Source organism: Thermobia domestica, chromosome 1, assembly GCF_964235325.1.
Source record: "Thermobia domestica chromosome 1, izTheDome1.hap1.1, whole genome shotgun sequence".
NCBI classification, from domain to species: Eukaryota; Metazoa; Arthropoda; class Insecta; order Zygentoma; family Lepismatidae; genus Thermobia; species Thermobia domestica.
The window spans coordinates 298,397,373-298,417,640 of NC_137454.1; the positions used below are offsets into that span (position 1 = coordinate 298,397,373).

General features: G+C 34.6%; 1 protein-coding gene across 1 annotated transcript in view; it reads right to left on the reverse strand.

Moving 5' to 3' along the window:
• The window catches only part of LOC145661624 (polyubiquitin-C-like), a 65,658-nt gene that overhangs the window by 22,081 nt on the left and 23,309 nt on the right, over nt 1–20,268 (reverse strand). Inside the window, exon 2 of the mRNA XM_081726944.1 lies at nt 3,136–3,329. Coding sequence (XP_081583070.1) covers nt 3,136–3,325 — 190 coding nt within the window. The 5' untranslated portion in view covers nt 3,326–3,329. The remainder of the gene's footprint in view (nt 1–3,135; nt 3,330–20,268) is intronic.

The window sequence follows — 20,268 nt, forward strand, 5'->3', positions numbered from 1 at the left end:
TATGACAATATGGTAGTATCATCCGAAGACGGGATTCGGATCGTTAACCCTCTAAAAGAAAGGCAGAACGCACAATACCTTCTTGGCAGATCCCGTAAATTATCATATAAGTACTAGAAACCTGGTTCAGACAGACTCAAAGATCTATAGTGAGTATTCTACAATAGTACAAGCTGCATCCATACCACCTCGGGAGAGAGAGACTGGAATGGGTGCGTTATACTGCAAAGGTCTTTTTGCACCCGTCAACATCTAAAATTCAGAAATAAGTCTACAAAGAAAATATAAGATAAAAATATGTAAGCACAGTGATAAAAGAATTAGGGTAACATTAAACAGTGGGATATTAATCTTTTGACGGGGCTACGCGGCAAGGGTTAAAGAAAGTATAATAGATAAAAGGAGTAAAATACTAGTCGGGATTGCAAATTAAACTGGAACCGAAACCTGTGTTGAATGACAAACAGGGGATAAACACACAGGAGGAAGCAAGAAATGAATTAAGAATAAATTCTAGGGTAACCACAATAGACTAGGACATGGAGTTGAAAAAAATTTGAGATCGTTTGGTGGTCATCTCCAAGCAGTGTTGGTAAGTCTGCTGGTATGGCAAAGTCAGCACGTATCTGAGCATGAGGAGGATAATTCACAAGCAGATGTTAAATACTCTGTCTTGCTCCACAGAACGCACACCGGTGGGTCTTCGCCATGGAATAGAAAGCCGAGTGTTAAGTGTGAATGAATGTCCACGGCAAAGTAGAGTTAAAATTCGTTTCTCCTGTCGAGAAGATAATAACCTGGTGGTCCATTTAACAAGTGTAGGTTTGAATACATGCAATTTATTATTGGCAGCCTGGTCCCAATCTGCCAGCGATGATGCAACTGAGCAGTGAATAGTGAATGCAGATTCGTGTTGGGTATGGGAGACAAAGCTCTCTCTTCATGAGCACAAACTTTTGCTGTACTGTGACTCTTCATTACCAACTATGCCAACATGGCTCGGAACCTAGCATTTCAATCCTGTGCTAATAATCTATGACCTGATTACGAGGATTGTAGTAATTTTAGTTCCATGATGCTGATTGCCGGAAAGTGAAATTAGCGCCAAATTCAAATTTTTCAAAAATTCTCCCCGGCCTATTTCTCACCCAAAAAATCTGAAAAAATAATTTGATAGCACAGCTTAATTTCATTGGTATTTATGTATGAAAAATTTTTGAAGAGAATCTGAGACATTGAAGCACATTGCTCTAGGTGAGTTGACATGAAATGACCCTTACGTTATTTTAACTCTGTGTGTCAGTTAAGGATCGTTAAATATCAAGTCAGAATCCTTAATTTGCAAAGAAACTAAATTAAACACAGAATGATGAATGACAACGCACATTTTAAATACGTAAATAAATCCTACAACAAACCAAAATTTACTTATAGCTATATATAAGTAACCCTAGTCTCACTAGAACTCGGTTAACACAACTTTTTCAGGGTTTTCACTTATTTGGCGAATAAAATTACCTGACTTTTCTAGGTCTACATATAATATGAAAAAAAGCAACTGTATTTTTTCCTACCACGGTTCCTCATCTAGCATGCATGTTCATTATATATATATGTAAAATGTGAGTAGATAAATTTTGCAAAACGAACGAATTTGATAAAATATTCCCTACCTACCAAACAAGTGTGTGAGGCAAAAAGATGAAAGTGTTGAGAAGTAAAAATGGATTTTTACTCAAAATTCCCTGAGTTTTCTATGTCAGCAGGAATCCTGATTTTTATTAATATTATTTTTCTTTTACGTAGCAAACTCTTAAATTTGAGTTTGTTGCAACCTAAAATGATAGCACCTCCTTCAACAAAGGGAACGAACTATACTAAATTTTCGTCAGTAATAGAACCTTACCAATAAGCCAAGATCAGGTAGACCGAGAACCGTAATTCCGAAGTTGTGCGCCTGGCTATAGAAGTAAATGTGACGATTAGCACTCACAAGTTACCACGCGAGCTCAGTATCTCATAAATGTGCGTAAGGTTATAAAAGATTGAGTCTCATTGAGCTTGTCAAAAAATAATTACGACACAAAACCGGATATCTGTGAAACTGAACGATCAGTATCTTGACATTAGTCTTTAAAATATTTATCTGAAATTGCAAGAAGCTACGTGCTATACTTCTTGAAATATCATAAATCAAATACGGAGACTCAGTGTAGTCACGACGACAAAGCTCTTCTTAATGTGAACTAAAAACATCAGAATACACGCGTCCTTATATTACTAGTCATCTGTAGGTCTAATGAAAAAGTAGGAAAACAATATACGTGTAGATCTATATTTAATGTAATTTTTTTGACCTACTAATATATATGCATTCATAACTACCTATTTCATCTAATAGAAAATGTCAAATTGTGCACAGTGAACTTAATTTCGGAACTTCAGTAACTCTTCGAGTTCTTTTGCCTTTGAAGGGGAGAGGAGGAGGAAAGGTAACTGTGGTAGAACGCTTACCTCTGGTGAGAGGCGTATCTGGTTCCATCCCATGACATGAGAATTTGTGATGGAGAGCATAGTCTTCGTGGGTTCTCAAAATTCTACCGTTTCCTCTCACATTTTCACTTCACCAATTCATAATCATTCATTTTCATTAATCACCCTCTCTTTTTGCTTTACAGAAAATAATTGTGGAACGTAAAACTTAATTTCTCTTTTACTCGCTCGTCTTTGGTGGTGGTCGATCTGAAGTTCGATTTCCAATAGGCGCACTTGTAATTCGGATCGCAGTTGAAACAAAAGTTTCAATAGGCACAAACATTTCCCGTACCCGCTTTTATGAAGGATCGAGTTACTGACTCTCGTTCCAGTAATTAATTCACTACTTTAAGTAAAACTTCTCTTATCTGGCAGGGAACATTTTTTTTTAAAACATTATAAAGCACTATTATTTCTAAAATTTGATACTCATAGATGAAGAATAGTTTTCACTCTCAACTCAGTTTGTACGGCATATGACCATTTGATAACTATGAACTCCGAGTTAAATATTGATAGTACACAATGAGTTTCAACTATGAGTGTCTGAAATTTGATTGTAATTATTCTTAGGATTTCTCAATCTGTATATTATCTCACCTTTCTGAATATTGTAATCAGACAAAGTTCTTCCGTCCTCCAACTGCTTTCCAGCAAAAATTAATCTTTGTTGATCAGGTGGGATTCCTTCCTTGTCCTGAATTTTTGCTTTCACGTTCTCTATAGTGTCAGATGGCTCTACTTCAAGTGTGATGGTTTTCCCTGTGAGGGTCTTCACGAATATCTGCATTTTGCTGTAAATACAAATAACAATGAAAACACGTATTATTCTATTATATGTACTACAAAGTTTATTTCTAATCAACAACTAGTATGTTCCACGTTAGTATATTGTTGATGCAGATGGAGATCACAAATCACTAAAGTGATATGTATATGTGCTCTTACCAATAAAAATTTTAGGTAGTGCAGATCTAAATAAAATATTAAGGTCTTGAGGCATATTGTTTTATTTTCCACCTGCTATTACATAAACACTTACTTCACATGTACTACTATCACTATAACAAAATATTTTTCAAGTTTTATGGGAAATGAACAGGGAAGTTAAAACAGTGACAGAGGTGCGCCAAAATATTTGTCAACATGAGGACAATTAATAGATGTGATAGGTCCTATCAGGGTTTAAATCTTTACGAGAAAATACTGTTTACTTTAATCAACGCGAATTTATCTATAGCAGGTAGACATTGAGTAATATTTATTACACCAAGGAAAAGAAAAGGAAAAAGTAATTATCCTGTTGTCACTCGAAAGATAAGTACCCGAAGGGCCTGATATAAATTGTATCTGTGATTCGGTGATTCGTTGCCAAAAATTATACGGGGTGGCCCAAAAGTAGATATACAGTATACTACTGATCAGCTCATTGCATTTTATCTCATTTCTTATTGCCCATCATGTACACTTAGTTTCTTTATTATTTGTTCTTAATGTCTTTTTACTTACATTTTAAGCTCGGAATAGCCCAAGCAAATAAACCTTAAGCTAAATGTTATACCTGATCAATGCAGGGGTGTATAACTACTTTTGGGCCACCTTGTATAGTCCCATATACGTAGCCAAAGCTTTAGCATGTAAATTCTACTTGTTCATTTCATTAAAAACTTTTTGTAGATCTATTTCCAAAAGCATATTTCTGATGTCTGAAGAAAGTTGGTCAATAGATCTAGACCAGTGTCTCCCAATCTTTAGTTCACAGGACATTTCATCTTCATTAAATATATCTTACTATGTTGGTCACACTTGGGATATTTGTAAAGTACATTACATAGGTTTAAACCTATTGAGAATAGCATAGAATACAAAAAATAAATAAAATAAACACAAAATAAACGAACTTAAGATATTAATTCGCAAATAGTACCCGGTACAACATACGGCTGCATGCCGTATGCCCTTTCAAAAAGAAAATAATTCTTGAAGTAGTAAAAATTGTTAATCTTATTAGAGTCTGTTGTCTTATCAATTGGTTAATTTCTGCTCTTTGTAATGAAATGCAATGAGACCAGGAACACGTAACATTAAACTCAATTATTCGCTGGCTGTCTCACGGTAAGGCTGTGATGTAGTCGTTTGAGCTTGTGATGAAGTTGTTCCTCATTACTTCTAATATGAGTTAGAACACCTAGTTTAAACGATTTCACATGGCTCTCGTCCCTTGCTAATTTGGCGGCCATTTTTAACATCTTGAATATTTATAACTCGAGCTTTCAAGGTACATTTGTCACAGTGTTTTCTGTGTAAGATCAGATAAAGGTAACATAATATAATTGAAAGAAAAATACGTTTGCGAATAACTAAGAATTTTATTCGTGCACGATCAAATTGGTTCTAACGATGTTCAACTGTAATCTGGAACAAAATGCAATGGGATTTCATTCCCTTGGGTTTTTAAGTACACATTCGCATATTACTACAAGTAATAAAGTTTTTCCTCATGTGCCAGTTAATTACAAATTGAAAACGCTTTACTTAAAAAAAGAAACTACTAAAGACATAACAATTAAAATCTTACCTTGTATCCGAACCGGTGCTCTTATGATTTTATTGTATTTCGGCCTTCTCTGTGGCCATGTAAGCATGCCTATAAAATGAAGCCGGTGAAAAGTAAAATCATAAGTGGAAGCACCACTTAGGAGAAGGTAAGATTTTTAATTTTAACTATATATATATATATATATATATATATATATATATATATATATATATTCTATAGCGTTCACTAGTAACTATTAAAGGTATTTCCATTTTCTCAACATTACACTTAGACAGTTGACCATGAGGCCTAGTACTTGCCTAACGTGTTTGAGGAAAGCTACAGGAATCTTCCGTCAGTACAGCTGGCCCCGGGGTTTGAATTCTAGTGTAATAGTGTAGTATTTAATTTTGGTTCACAAACTCCTTTCCATATTTACTTTGTCCGTGCGTCCATCAGGAAGAGAAAAACTCAAGAACTATTTGATGGATCACCATCAATTCTAGCCAAACGGAATGAGTACGTTGATTTTCAAACCGGGAGTGGTAGAGGTCATCTGTGATATTCAGCAGCAGATAATGCGAAGCCAGCAAAAGTCTACCTGGAAATTATCCCAGTAGGTCGGTGTATACGAACAACGTGTCAACGTATGTTGAAGTTTCTGATACTGAAACCATACCGAGTAATGTGTCCACGAACTGAAGAACCCGGACACAGGCACACGGATAGGGTACTGTAATTGGTTTTACAAACAATGACTGCGAACAGACAGTTGAACTCTCAGCTATATTTTATGTCTGACGAAGCGTAGTTTCATCTATCGAGTTACATACATACGCAGAATAGGCGAAACTGGTCAGCTAAGACTTCACATATCCCGTACGAAACACTGCTTTGTGACCCTCCCCTCCAAAAAAAAAAGTTTGATGTGCAGGAGTCCAGTGTTCTTGGAGTCAGTGAATAAGTCTTTTTGCAACAGACACAAGAAAAACTACACTCCTACTTTCAACAGGATGGAGTCACATGTCATACTTCGAGCGAATCTCTGGCGTTGGTGCATGAAATGTTTACAGAAGAGCGAGCAGTGGATTTGTTCTGTTGAAATTTCCGAGGATGCTTAAGGCAAAAGGTGTATGCAAATAACTCTCATACCTTGGCTAAACTGAAAATATTACCCACAACATCCGATCACATTACCCATAACTGAAATTATCATCCTCAAAACGTCGAATTTTCACTGACAGCTATCAGCATTGTCAAGCCCCAGGTAAGGAAATATTCTAGTGGGGTTAGGATGTACAGGAAATAAAATAGTAATTATTAAAATAAAAACACTAGTTAAAAGAAAAACACTTTGTTGACAGCTCTCAGAGAAAATTCGATGTTTAAAATATTTGTTTGAACTTTAATAGGACACAGAAAACAAAGGTGGGTATCTTTTGGGTTAGTTGTTACTATAGAAACTAAACATGTGCGGTGTATTGAAAAACGGAAACAAAAACAACACCAAATCTCTGGGCTATCGTAATACTTGAAATAAATTAATTCATATGACTTTAATTAAACTACATTTTATTAAAATTCGATAGTATAAAAAGCTTATTATAAAGTCGCGTTTTATGCAAATAAAGAACTCGCAATTAAGTTTGAGCTGGAGCAAAATAGTCAGATTTATTTAAATTTCGTAAAAGAATCGGAACTATGTAGTAAACTCAATCCATGTAACTAAGAATGTAGCGAAATGAATGTTTTCTCATATTCTGTCTAATAATCGTGCCGTTAGATTTATCGTCTAAGAATTCTAAATATTAAATGTTACCAATTAATATTCAAATATATCTACAATATACATAAGGATAACTGAGGGAGAAGTCAGGTACTGAATCTTCTAGAAGGCAACCGAGATTGAGGTTTTATCCATATGAAACAACGGAAGATATGTCGACTATTTTCGTGAAATCAAATGAAATTTGGTAGTTTATTCCGTCCCTTTAGACTGCAATGGAAGAAACTGAATTATAATGACGACATGGAGGCACAAATGAAAAGTAGGAGTGCCATTTACATACTTTTGTAATTGCTAGACGCACATTTTTAACAATGAGTATGAGATTAAAAACATTAACACGGGTAGATTTAGTCACCTTTGACCACCTTTGGCTGATCTACAATCTAGAACTGCGTGAGACTGAATGAAAATGTTCCAAAATAAGCTGTTTATCGACAAGATTTCAGACCATGAAAGTGATTTTTCACATTTTTGTTTCAACTACACAGGATCACTGATAGTTGACTGTATACCAGAAGTGACTCATGAATAGGATGTATTATGACTTTTATGTTGGACCTTCCAGGATGGTCTCTTTGCATAACCATACATCTGCTCTGAAAACCTGTTCAATTTTGCAGAAATGTAAAAGTAAGTTCTTGAATACCCACCCGATTTTGCATCACTTGACTTCCAGTTGTTTTTTTCGGAAGAAGCCTGTCGTCACTGAAAGTTCTTTTTGAGAGGGTACAAGACTTTGCTTAAGCCATAAATTCAGTTCTGCTGCCAATACCTTTATCAAGTACCGTGGTCCCTTTGATAACTAACTGGTTGCAGCGGCTCGAAAGATGTGTGAAGTATGATAGAGAGTACTTTGAAAGATTATAAACATAAGTATTTCAGTACAATTCATTGTGTGAATTTTGAAAGGTCACTTGCAAAATTTTCTTAATGAGCCTCACAGGTAAAAATTGAAAATTACAAGGAAAAAAATTAAACAAGTCGCTCTTGCTATGTAGCTTGTTCACAAAATATGCATATAATACGACCTAGCATAACGAGGATTTCCCATCAGAAATAAGCACTTCAGTACTGAGTGATTGTAATCTTTATCTTCTGTAAAAGCTGTCATATTTCGATTATTTACGCCATTTTTATCCTAGAAAGTTTGGATTATATAGTGAATCATCACCTGACTAAAAGAATGGTACTTATTGATTACCCGTAGCAATTAAATACCATTTTTCTTGAAACTCATTAGTTACCCTTGAAACTATGCAATCATATGTAAGTTTACATAAATATTTGAAGCCATTGTCAAACTACACAACAAAGGCTTGTCACAAACGTATTATTGCTTCTCGGTAGCTATTCGATTCATACACGCACATTTTTACTTCATTACTTCCAAGAATCTTTTGCGCTACCACTGAATGGTTCTGTAATATGCGCTTCTGCGTAGAGCGAGGTTACAAGATGGAAGCATGAACTTCCTTTAATTTTGCGTCCCATAGTTATGCCCTAAAAACGAAAGGAGACTTAGATTAATGAAATCGTGCGTCGAGATGTAAATCCACTCTGGGAACAAACGTGAGACCTTGCACTATAGGTGCAGGTAGACGCTCTACCACGGAATCACTACGCCTCCTGAGGTACCACAGACAGGGTTACCACTTATTTATTGAGCACCAATTTCCTGGCTTTTTCAATTTTACCACGTCAAGATTTACAAACTCTCACGGCTACATAGAATGTAAGAAGGAACTACATTCTTCCCGACTTGAAAGTTCCGCGTCTACTATGCATCTATATGTATATACTGGATGTATATATAAGTCTTGCAAAGCAAACTACTTTATAAAATATCCCTACTAAATAGACGGGTAAAGTAAAAATCGTACTTGAAATTCAGTCTTTTCCAGGTTTTCCAGATCGGTGGGAACCCTGCGAGAAAATAGTTGACTTGGGAAAGCTGTCAGTGAAGGAAGTAAGAGATTGGTATTGGGTGCATTATATTTTAAAGGTCTTTTTTCATCTCAATGTATAAAAATCTAGTAAAGTCTTCCAGGAAATATGATATATAGAAAACAAGCAGACAATGAGAAATGTAAAAGGGTAAAGAAAGGTCCAAGTTAGTATGACCTGCAAAAGATAAAAGTCAAATACATATCGAGATTGTCACTGAAAACCGCATTCAGTGACAATAGACAGGGAATAACATAGAAGTGAGTTAAGTATGAACACTAGGAAAATCACAATGCGGGTGACAAAGGCACATAAAAATTGAGAGATCGTTCGGTGGTAATCTCCAAGCAGTGTTGGTAAGTCTGCTGCTAAGGAAAGTCAGATCGAAGCTAAACATGACAGACACGTAGATGGTGAATACTTTGTCTAGTTCCACAGGACGCACACAATGGTGGGTCGTCAGCACAAAATAGAAATTCATGTGTTAAGTATGAATGTCTGATGCGGAGTCGAGTTATAATTCGTTCCGCCTGTCAAGATCTTGAGCAGGTGATCCAGACACTAAAGTTAAGTTTTAAGTACACGTAATTTATTGTTGACAGCCTGGTCCCATTTGAGCTGCCAGCGTTGATGTAAGTGAATAGTGAACAGCGAATGCATTGGGTATGGAGAGATTGAGCCCTTTTTCTTCACGGGAGGCAACTCTCGCTGCACAGTCTGCCTCTTCATTAGCAGCTATGCCAATACGGCTGCAGAATTGTACCTCACATTCCTGTACTAATAATCTGACATGATATGTGGATTTGTTGGACGAAGGGATACTTACTTTGCATATCAAGAAGTCTACGCAGAGCACTGTGAGTCACAACAGATTAAGATCCTGCGTATAAGACGTGTAGAGACCCCGTAAAATCTGCAAAATTGTAACCAGCACAGAGTGATCACGTTGTATCACTCAGTAGTAGTGCCATTAATAGTCAGCTTGTATGATTGATGAGAAAATGTGTATAATTTAAAACTATACATACGTGAAGGTATATAAAAATGCACATTCATCAGAAAATACCTAAAAGTAACAGTAACCAAAGTAAACTCATCCAAGTGTCTGAGCAACAATCCAGTCGCAGATATTTCAGCGATAAATTTTCGCATTCATCAGTGATTATTTTAAATTTCGTATTATTATTATTATTATTAATAATAACTACAGTTTTAACAAATTATCATCTCTGTAGAAATAATTGTAAGTTAGTTAAGCCTTATTCTTGGACTTCTATGCTTTATTACTTGTGTTGTTTTTCCATTACCTGTGTCCGGACCTGAAGTATACACAACTTTGATACATTATACAGCAGCACACAATCATTAAATTATTTCACACAATTCTAGTCCGAGACTGAATTATTATTTGGATGCTTAGGTGAGAAACTTCCGTTATTTTTTAGTTGATATGCATTTTGCTTAATTAAAGACTATCGAAACTGTATACCTATTTGCTGGTCCTGCTCAGGAGGTAGACCAGCACCAGCAATGGGATTACAATTATCACTAACTGTGAAAAAACTTTCTCTGAATCCCTTTTGGTACGAAAATTTATCAGGGAATATTAATACGAGGGCTGCTAGGAAAAGTTTCTGCAAATCACTACTTATAGCGGCGCTAGCGTTCCCGTATTACAAAATTCGTAAGAACAGATCTTTCGTGTTTCAATTTGTTTTGATTGTATGTTTAAACCTATTCGTTTATTTTCAACAATAGTTCCTCAGAGAAATATGTAGCTCAGGAACTGCTGTTCCCAATGCGTCAACAGCCAATCCAGGCGAGACAAACTGCTTACCACGGATCTTATTTTTTTGAGTGGGAATAATAATTAAAAATAAAATAAAATAAAAATCAACAGTTTGGTGTGCTGAGTGGGAACTGGTGATGTGGTGATGAAGAATGTTGCAATAATCTGGGCTTGTTTTACGCAATTCATAGATGATCTCTAACGAATAAATGATTGTCACTCCTAATTCACACTACGGTGCAGCCACAGAAACAAGCAACCATTTGCTTGGCAGCACTCCTCGGACGAACAACTTTTGATTTCGGCTCATTTTGAAACACCCAAACAGTGGATTGCCATTTACTTTCAGTTTTGTATGAATAGGTCCACTGTAACTATAATAGTACAGCAAATTTACCTCGATTGACTTTTTGAGCTATTCTATATACCAAATGATACAGGGTTATTTTCTGCTTCAGTCAAGTTGTGTGGAATCGAATGGCTTGAACGCTTCCAGACGTTCAGATGACTACGCAAAGTAGTATATATTACTTTTATGTCAATGTGAAACAGGATCCCTGAACTTCGAAGTATGTCACAAGATAATTTCTCTCCATTTCACGCACATCAAAATTACTGGCAACAACAGACGTAAATCACGAAATTCATCACTGAGAAATGTACAATCACGCTGGAATTCAGGAAACCACGTGTACACAGTTCTATTGAATAGTGCTTAATCTCCAAAAGCGAAACTACGTCGCTCGATGCATTATTTCGGTGTTAAACTGCACTTGAAATGATTAAAAAAAATACTGACAAGAAATTTCCATTTCTCGCATAAACTACTTCAAACTGTTGTTAAAAACGAATCGGCTTAAACAAAGAATTTAGATATAGAAAAAGTATATTTCCCGAATTTTATAATAGCGGAAATTTACCGCCACTGTCGCAAAAACTTTTAGAGCACCCCTCGTAACAGGTGCAAGAATTTTTCAATTATGGTTTGTAAACATTAACGTTTCGAAACAACTTTAAACGTCGGCACTTCACCACTGTAGGAGTGTGGGGATTTGTACTTATATTTGTTTGTATATAATTATTTCTTTTTTTCCCCGCTTTGTTATTATGCAACAACAGGGTTATACTGGAAGGATTCACAAGCTTAAAGCGGAATCCAAACCGCTTCTCAGCTTTCATCCGGGAGAAATTGTCCTCCATTTGGACTTGGAACAGCAGAATAGAAGTTCCACCTACTTCACTCTAACAGAAATAGTATATTCGCTTATTCGGGAATCGGAACTGTACAGTTTTATTATAAAGTTGGGTGGTCCGGTTGAGCCGATCCAGGTCAAATCAACACAATTTGAAGACGAAATTTACCTTACTATATCAGATTGTCATGGAATTTTGTACTGGGGTACCATTCATGTAGACTAACAGAAATACCAAATTTAATCTTTATGTATCAACCGGTATTGTTGATATGGCTATATAAAATTTCAAAAAACTGTCTAAAATAGTATGTTCAATGTATTTTGAAATTGGAATTGCGGCTCTCCTAATTGAGCTAGAGAGCTGGTTCGAGGCGTCATTTTATAGCATTTTTCATGGCCGTTCCTGTAATGTACAACATATATGCTAATACAGAATAGTTTTTTCAAAACCAAAATAAAAATTTTACTTCAAAATTTTTCACAAAGTACATATTTTAAAATTTTGAAATTAATTCCATGAATAGATAGTATTGCTGTAAAGCATCTGGCAGAAAATGAATTTTAAATTATAATGGGTTCATTGTTAAAAAATTCAAAACTAACACCAGAGTTTTCATTATTACCTTGTACCTAGCTGAAAAATACAAGTATGCAATGTGTTTCTGATTTACTTGTGGGAATAAATGTGAAAAGTAGAATACTGGGTCTAAAGCACATCATACAGACTTGTAATCTGCTGGCTATACTTATTAGCTCATGTTCTAAAAATTAACTTAAAGCTAAGTTAAAGTGCTGATACTTTTGAACTTCAGTTTTATAGAAGTTAATAAAATAATACAAGTTTCACAAAAATGTTACTATAAATAAACGTGGTTTCTAAAAAGTCTACATCTAGCACTGGTACAACAGCAGGGTTGGCTGGTTTAAATAATGTTTTTTGTTATTGATGTAAACAAAAAAGATGCCACAAATTGTGTGAATATCATAGTGAAGTTTTCACATATCTCGATCATCTGTTAGTTGAATCTAATTTTCGCTTTGTAATTAAGGGGTCCCGATGACCCACAAAATTTCTCCCAGCTGGAAACCGCGCGAAGTAATACGTCCAATCCTTCATAACCTCGCTGTTAAGCCCAAACAAACCAAACGAACTAAAACAGCTTTAGCTGGTAGGTCTGGACCTAAACAAAACTTTTGAAAAATATAAACGTCTAAAGATATTAAATATATATTTACTGCCAAGGAACAAACCCTATACATTTTTATATTTTAAAAAAATAAAATAAAAAATTGGCCTACTTAAAATTAAAAACCTGAACCCGCCCCTGCTAACGAAACAAATTCTATCTTATCTATCTGCTTGCCTGAGTGTTTCATAGCTCTCAATGTTTTTAACTTTGCTTAAATATATTGATAAAAAGTAGTCAAACTTCATCGACTACACCTGTAGCTTATCAATAGGACTTTCTTAATTTTCTTGAGAAATATCTCATACTAAACTTTTAATTTTAAAATTCCAGCATTCATTGTATAAACACCATTTTAGCACACCGGTTTTCAGGGACGTACGCAGGAATTTATTTCGCGGGATCCACAGCTTTTCAGGGGTTTCAAATTCAATATTACAGAGTTGGGAAAAGGAAGTGTCAAAATCTCCAAATAAACTTCAATTAGAAGACAAGCTGTCACTGCTCTCTATGAAGGAAACTGGTGGTTCGGGTATGTTTTACAGAAAAATGAAGAACTTGAAGTAAAAACAGCTTCTTCATCCACCTGAGCAATCTCCATCATTCTCCTATCCAAGAAATGCTGATGTTCTGTGGATGTTAGTAGTGGACGTTCTGACAAAAGTGAATCCTGTAACTCCCAGTGGGCAAAGTTATGTTCCCCTTTAAAGTGATGTATGCCGAACAAATGTGGCTTTTTGAAACTTCAAATGATAATACTACTCATTGAAAACTTTTACTATGGACTCAACTATACTCTTTCTTCAAGTTAGTGTTCATTTTTATTTTCACAGAAGTGCAAAACTTAGCATTCTTGTGTTATTACAGAGTATTCTCGAAAAATCAAGCGTTAGTTTTGAATTTTTAAATAATGAACCCATTATCATCCCAAATTCATATTTTGCCAAATGGTTTACAACAATATTCATGGAATTAATTTTAAAATTTTAAAATATGTACTTTTTGAAAAATTTTGATTTTGAAAAAAAAATAAAAAAACATTCTGTATTAGATATATGATGATGTACATCACAGGAAGGAGCATGCAAAATGCTTTAAAATTATACCTCAACCAGCTCTAGCTCAATTAGGAGAGCCGCAATTTCAAAATACAGTGAACATACTATTTTGGGGATTTTTTCAAACTTTACATAGCCCTATCTTCAATACTGGTTGATATATAAAGTTGAAATTTGGCATTTTTCTTAATCTCTCTCGAGAGCGTCTATACCAAATTTCATTAAAATCTGAGATGGTGAGTTAAGTCACTGTGTTGAATTGATATGGAATGACCCGGCCAATAAATTTCTTACATCGAGAAACTCCCGCCTTAGCCACCGGGAAAATCCTGTTATTACTTTAAATGTAACACAATAACGTAAAATCCTGTTATTGCTTTGCATGACATATTACGGTCAACGTATCATATTCAGTACGCTGAAACAGATATTAAATTACTAATTTAGTATATAGATATCACTCAATAAAACTAAAGTTCAATCCAAGCTACTGTTGGAAATCACGTAGGTAGTCAAATTTTGTCAATTTCTATCAATATATTTAAGCAACCTCGGTTTCATTATAAAACAGGCATTTAGGCACGCAGAAATATACAATTTGGTTCCGTTTCGTATGTTTAGGCTTAGCATCATTATGTAATACAGAGGTTTCAAGAAGACTTTCGCTTAAAGTGACATCCGAACACTTGGTTTACTCGGTTTACACTTGAAAGAAGAGTTGTGGTTTGGCAGAATTGAATATGAGACGCCTTGAGTAAACTAATGCAAATAGTTTGATTTGTGGAGACGTCACTATGAAGTTAACACGATTTAAAGCATTTTTAGTTTTTTTTTTTTTTTTTTTTTTTTTTGTTTAAACCAGCCAACCCTGGCGAAAAAAAATATCGGAAAAATCCTGATTTGGTTTTTATTGTAACATTATTTAATAAAAAAAAGACCTAAAATCTTCATAGTTTATCAATTAAGGAAAGGAACCATTTCAATTATATTCAGTTTTTTTAAAACCAAAAATAAAGAGTATTTAAATTTTAAAAAAATCTTAATTTTTTCAATTATGCTTTCTTTCCATTTGAAATTTAAACTTCAATTGAAAATGTTGGCCATGGTCACCACGTACCGTACAAGTTGTTCCCATTTACTACGATCTCCCACGCTGCTTTGTGGTTCCAAAATACAAAGGCTTGCAAAGATTACATTCATACTGTATTATACAACGTTTCTTTCGCAATATCTCATTTCTATAAAGCGTTAAAGCGATATTTTAAAATAAAAAAATCTGTAAAAAAGGAGAAATTTGTTTTTTGTACATTATATATTCATTCGTTTTTCAACAAAGTTCAATATTTCACTTTTTGTATTTCAGTAACTAGATTACTGAATTCCACTAACAGTAGTTAATACAGTGCTTCAAAGTTTACTGAACATAATACGTGAGCTTCGTTTCACAGTGTGAAACTACGGTAATTTCCGAACTATGTAAATTTAATACCCAAATTAATACGTCTATACCTACTGGTTACAATAAAGGAATCAGATCGAAGATAGATTCGGTTCTCGGAAGCTGAATCCATATCAAAAAGCCATTACTCACTCTCTCTCAGTTTTTGCTCTTTGGGGATTAACATTAATACAGGAAGTAGTAATTGACATATCATTTCTGGTTGAAATATATTTGGTACTGAACCCATACAAAAAAAATCTGCTTGTCACTATTCTTAATTTATCCATTATGCGATTTGTATTGAAATGTAATTAATAATCGCAATTTTCACCACCTCCAGCTCCAACGGAGAGATACAAATCGAGAAAACTCGTCCTTGCGGCTGTGAATCTGTCAAAAACAGTTTTTTTGCTCTATGTAATTAAGTACTGAAACAGGAAGTCTATTAAATTCCAATCCTTTCCGGATTTGGTGCTAGTGTGTTGCAGATGGTAATACGTTCTCTTGAGATATTGAACCGACTGTTGAAATCCGCTTGTCGCTATCTATTACCATTTTTGTTCTATCGCGATCAATCTTAACAGCGGAAACGATTGATTTCTATCACTTCCTATTTGAATACAGGTTTAACGGAAGATGGTGCTGGTCTAGGTGTGACCACATTTTGGAAGATTACAGGTAAAATTCAAAACTGCATGAAAAGGCATGTTTATAACGAATAAATTTAAAATTCAACATAAATCAAACATTTCAAGTATGACCGTCAGGTCGGCCATAACTCACTTACTGGACAAGCTGTATATTTCCGTCGATTTTTAATCATGCAAAATTAATATTTTATTCATGTGAACGAAAAATATTTTCTTGCTTTGTTCTGAACGCTTTAGAGCACAACTTTTCTGTCATATATGTGTTTTCTAGACAGACTGGCGCCGTGAATAATACAAAGAAACCATTCTTTATTGAACTAAATGTTTCTCTCATTAGCAGTGCTTCGAAACAGCATTTCTTTTTCTTTTCTTGAGTGAAGTTACCAACTCATGATTTTGGCTACTAAGACTATTTTGTGTATATACTTTTCATATAAATGATTAGCAACACTTGGAAACCATTTTAGATATGAAATTATTATATTGCAGACAGGTGCCAGTCCGACACACCGACGCTTTATTATCTCAACTACGATGAGAAATGTGCTTGTAATCTGTGTGAATTACAGACACAATGATCAACCTCCACAATTGCTAATCTGTATTCTTTTTTATTAAACTGTTTTATATTGGAGTATCATTTGAGATATCAGTTATAGACTGAATTCTTAGAAGTTGGTCTGCAACACTTATTTAATTGCAATCTCGAGTTCTCCGTTTCTCACGGGACTAAACGACGTGTTGTCAGAACTACTCAATATACCATAACTAAGGGGACGAGTTTTTTTCGCGCAAAGAATTTGAACATTTCACGTTTCGTTTTTCATATTTCGCGTTTTGTAGCATTTTTCAAATAAAGTTTCGCATTTTATAGCTCTTGTGGAAAAGATATTTCCTTAACACTTTTGTAATTCTTCCTTTTATTCATGTATCACCACAAAAATAAGCCTTTAATTAGTTAAAAAGAAAATACACTGAATATTTCACTTGACATTGTAAATTTCACTTATAGAAAATTATATATTTTAAATAAAATTGGAGGAAAATCAGTAACTACACTTATTTTGAGTAGAGAAGTTTTGCTGTCTTCTAAAACACATATGCGGGTCATTCCATGTGAAATCGCCTAATTTTTAAAGCATGACCGTGCTTCAATGTCTCAGCTTTTCTTCAATTTTTTTTCTACCAGGTGTCAAATGAAAGCTTAATTTTCGCTCTTTCAGTAGATCCTAAGAAACCTTGTAAAAGATTACAATATCAAACATTAATGGGCATACAAAACAAATTTTAGGTTTTTCTTTTACAAATTGTGCCATTGCTCAAGTTACAACTATGAAACTTTTGTTGCTTCTTTTTATAAATTACTTTTAGCACATACATGATATGGTTTAAAAATAAAAAAAAAGGCGCTTCTGGTATTTTTGCAATTATTATTATTATTATTTGTATTTTAAATGTACAAAAATATACAGTTTTAGTGTTGTTAACCCTTTTAAATTTTGGTCTTTTTTGGCGTTTTTCTTGAGTCTCAGATAAGCAGCCACAGTATCATCCCTATTTACCCTAGAATCATAGTCCATAGCTCATTTTTTTCCGAATGGAACAGCCTTTCAAACAGTACCACTTACATGTCCCTATGGTGTACCGGAGGGGAAATATTCTAGGGAAAATCGGGATTTTTGGGATTAAAAAAAATGTTTGGAGCCCTGGGTCTACGCACAAGACTCAATTTTTAAAAAAAAAATACTACTTAGTGTACTAAAGAACTGTACCAAATTTTGTTCTCATAGGTTGAATAGTAAGGGATTTTTTTTTTTTTTTTTTACCTTTGTGGGAAAGCATCAAAAATGCACCCAAAATAGGCCTAAAAACACAAAATGTAACTTTAAAAATTCTTGACATGTCTCTATCTATCCTAGGATCATGGTTTATAGCTCGTTCTCTTCAGAACAAAGTTGCCTTTTCAAAAGTACTAGTCAAATGTTCCTATGATGCACCTGAGCGAAAAAAAATTGCAGAAATCCCTGTTTTTCTTTAAGAAATCCCTCTTTTTAAATTTTGGGGCCCTCTGGAGCCGCCCCTGTGTTAACGTAAACATCAGAAAAAAATCAGGAAATAGCAACGGGTATGCTCACTGCGTGTACAAAATTAAAGGCTCCTATCTTGAAAAGTAAGAGACGATTTTTTTTTTTTTTTAATTTCCCCACAATGGACCATTTTACCTTAAATGACCCGGATGCCTGTTTACACAGGGTCTCATAAAAATTTCCTGACACGTCCCTAATTAACCTAGGACGTTGGTTCATAGCTCGTTCTGTTCAAAATAGTACCTACTCGCATCTCTCCATCGTGTATATAAAGCGAGCAAATCGGGAAGGGAATTTTTTAGAAGAATAATCCCTTTCCCCCGTTTTATCCCTCTGGAGCCGCACTTGTGTTAACGATGACAACAGAAAAAATTCAGGAAATAGCTACTGGTATGCTGATTACGTGTATAAAATTCCAGGCTCCTCTCTTGAGAAATATGGACGGAAAAAAATATTTACCGAAGTCCTACGCATATTCCCAGAATATTGCACATGTCTGCTTACACAGCGTCTCAGATAATTTCCTGAGACGTCCCTAATTAACCTAGGAGCATGGTTCATAGCTCGTTCTCTTCAGAATGGAACACTTTTTCACATCGTATTTTTTAAATTTCCCCATCATGTACCAGAGGCGGGAAATTTGAGGGAAAAGGGAAATTTCCATGAAAAAATAGCATTTCTCCCCTTGTCGCCCCTCTGGGCTCCGTCCATTTTAAGGTACAGAGCTGAAAAAATGTGATAAATACTAGGGTATACACTGAATTTTTTTTACAAAATTTCAATTTTCTAGCTGCAAAAGTAAGCTCGCCAAAAACTAATGAACTTAGCTGTAACAAAAACTTATATTTTTCCCCTTATGATGTCATGACCCCGAGATGCGAAAACCCCCACGAAACATGTTCTACAATGCTTCTATGCTTGAGAAAACACACACATAAAAAGTAAAAAGCTTTATTGGTTCATTTTTAAGCCCAAAAAGAAGACACTGCTCCATGGGAACTATAGTTCCCATAAAATTTAGAAGGAATAACAGATTATGCCTTTCCTCCGAAGTAGTGATGACCAATTCCGGAAAATTTGGGCCCTCTCTACTCTGAAGTGACAACTGTCTACTCTAAAACTTTTATAACTTTTCTTAATCATCTCAGTAAATATTAGGTATGCTTAAAAATAAATCTGGTGTAATGTGTAGTTTTGGTATTACCATAATATTATATTTTTGTAGTTTAACTATGACTTTTTTTCTCAAATGTACCACTGCTTACAACTATCAAACTTTTGTAACTTTTTATAAGATTAGCTTGCATTTACTTGGTATGATTAAATAACAAAAAGGGAGGCCTGTTTTGTAATAACTTTGTGGTCTTGTGAATGGAAAATATAGGCCTAGCAATGTAAGGTGTTGAGTGATTATTACAAAACCATTCAACAAAAATAAGAAATAATAGATTAAAACAATAAACATACATACCAGTAATACTTCTCATAATTACATACATTTACATACAAAATGTGTCCTATATTTCAAAGCTCAATGTTTCCACTGATGATGTCTTTTTAATTTTGCTTTTAGTTGCGTAAGTCCGAGCTGATTGGCTTGTAAGAGATGGAACAGGAAGTTCCCAGATGATATTTTCAAAAGGTATCTAACAAAAGTCTTCATTTTCTGACCAGTAGAATATAGAAGGCCCAGAACAACTCATGAATTGCACTCTGACGTACAAAAATAATTATAAAAAAACCTAAAGCACCCTTTTTATATTTTAACCATATCATATGTTTTAAAATGATTCTATAAAAGAAAGTTTCAAAAGTTTCATAGTTGTAACTTTTGAGCAATGGCAAAAAACTAAAATTTGCTTTATATGCCCATTGATGTTTGATAGTGTACCCGTTGCAAGGTTTCTTAGAATCTACTGAAAGCGAAAATTAAGCTTTCATATGACACCCGGATGAGCCCAATAACTTGAAAAATAAGGAAGTTACGGTAACTTTAGTTCAATGATGCTGCGCCAGAAAGTGAATATGGCGCCAAATTCACATTTTTCAAACA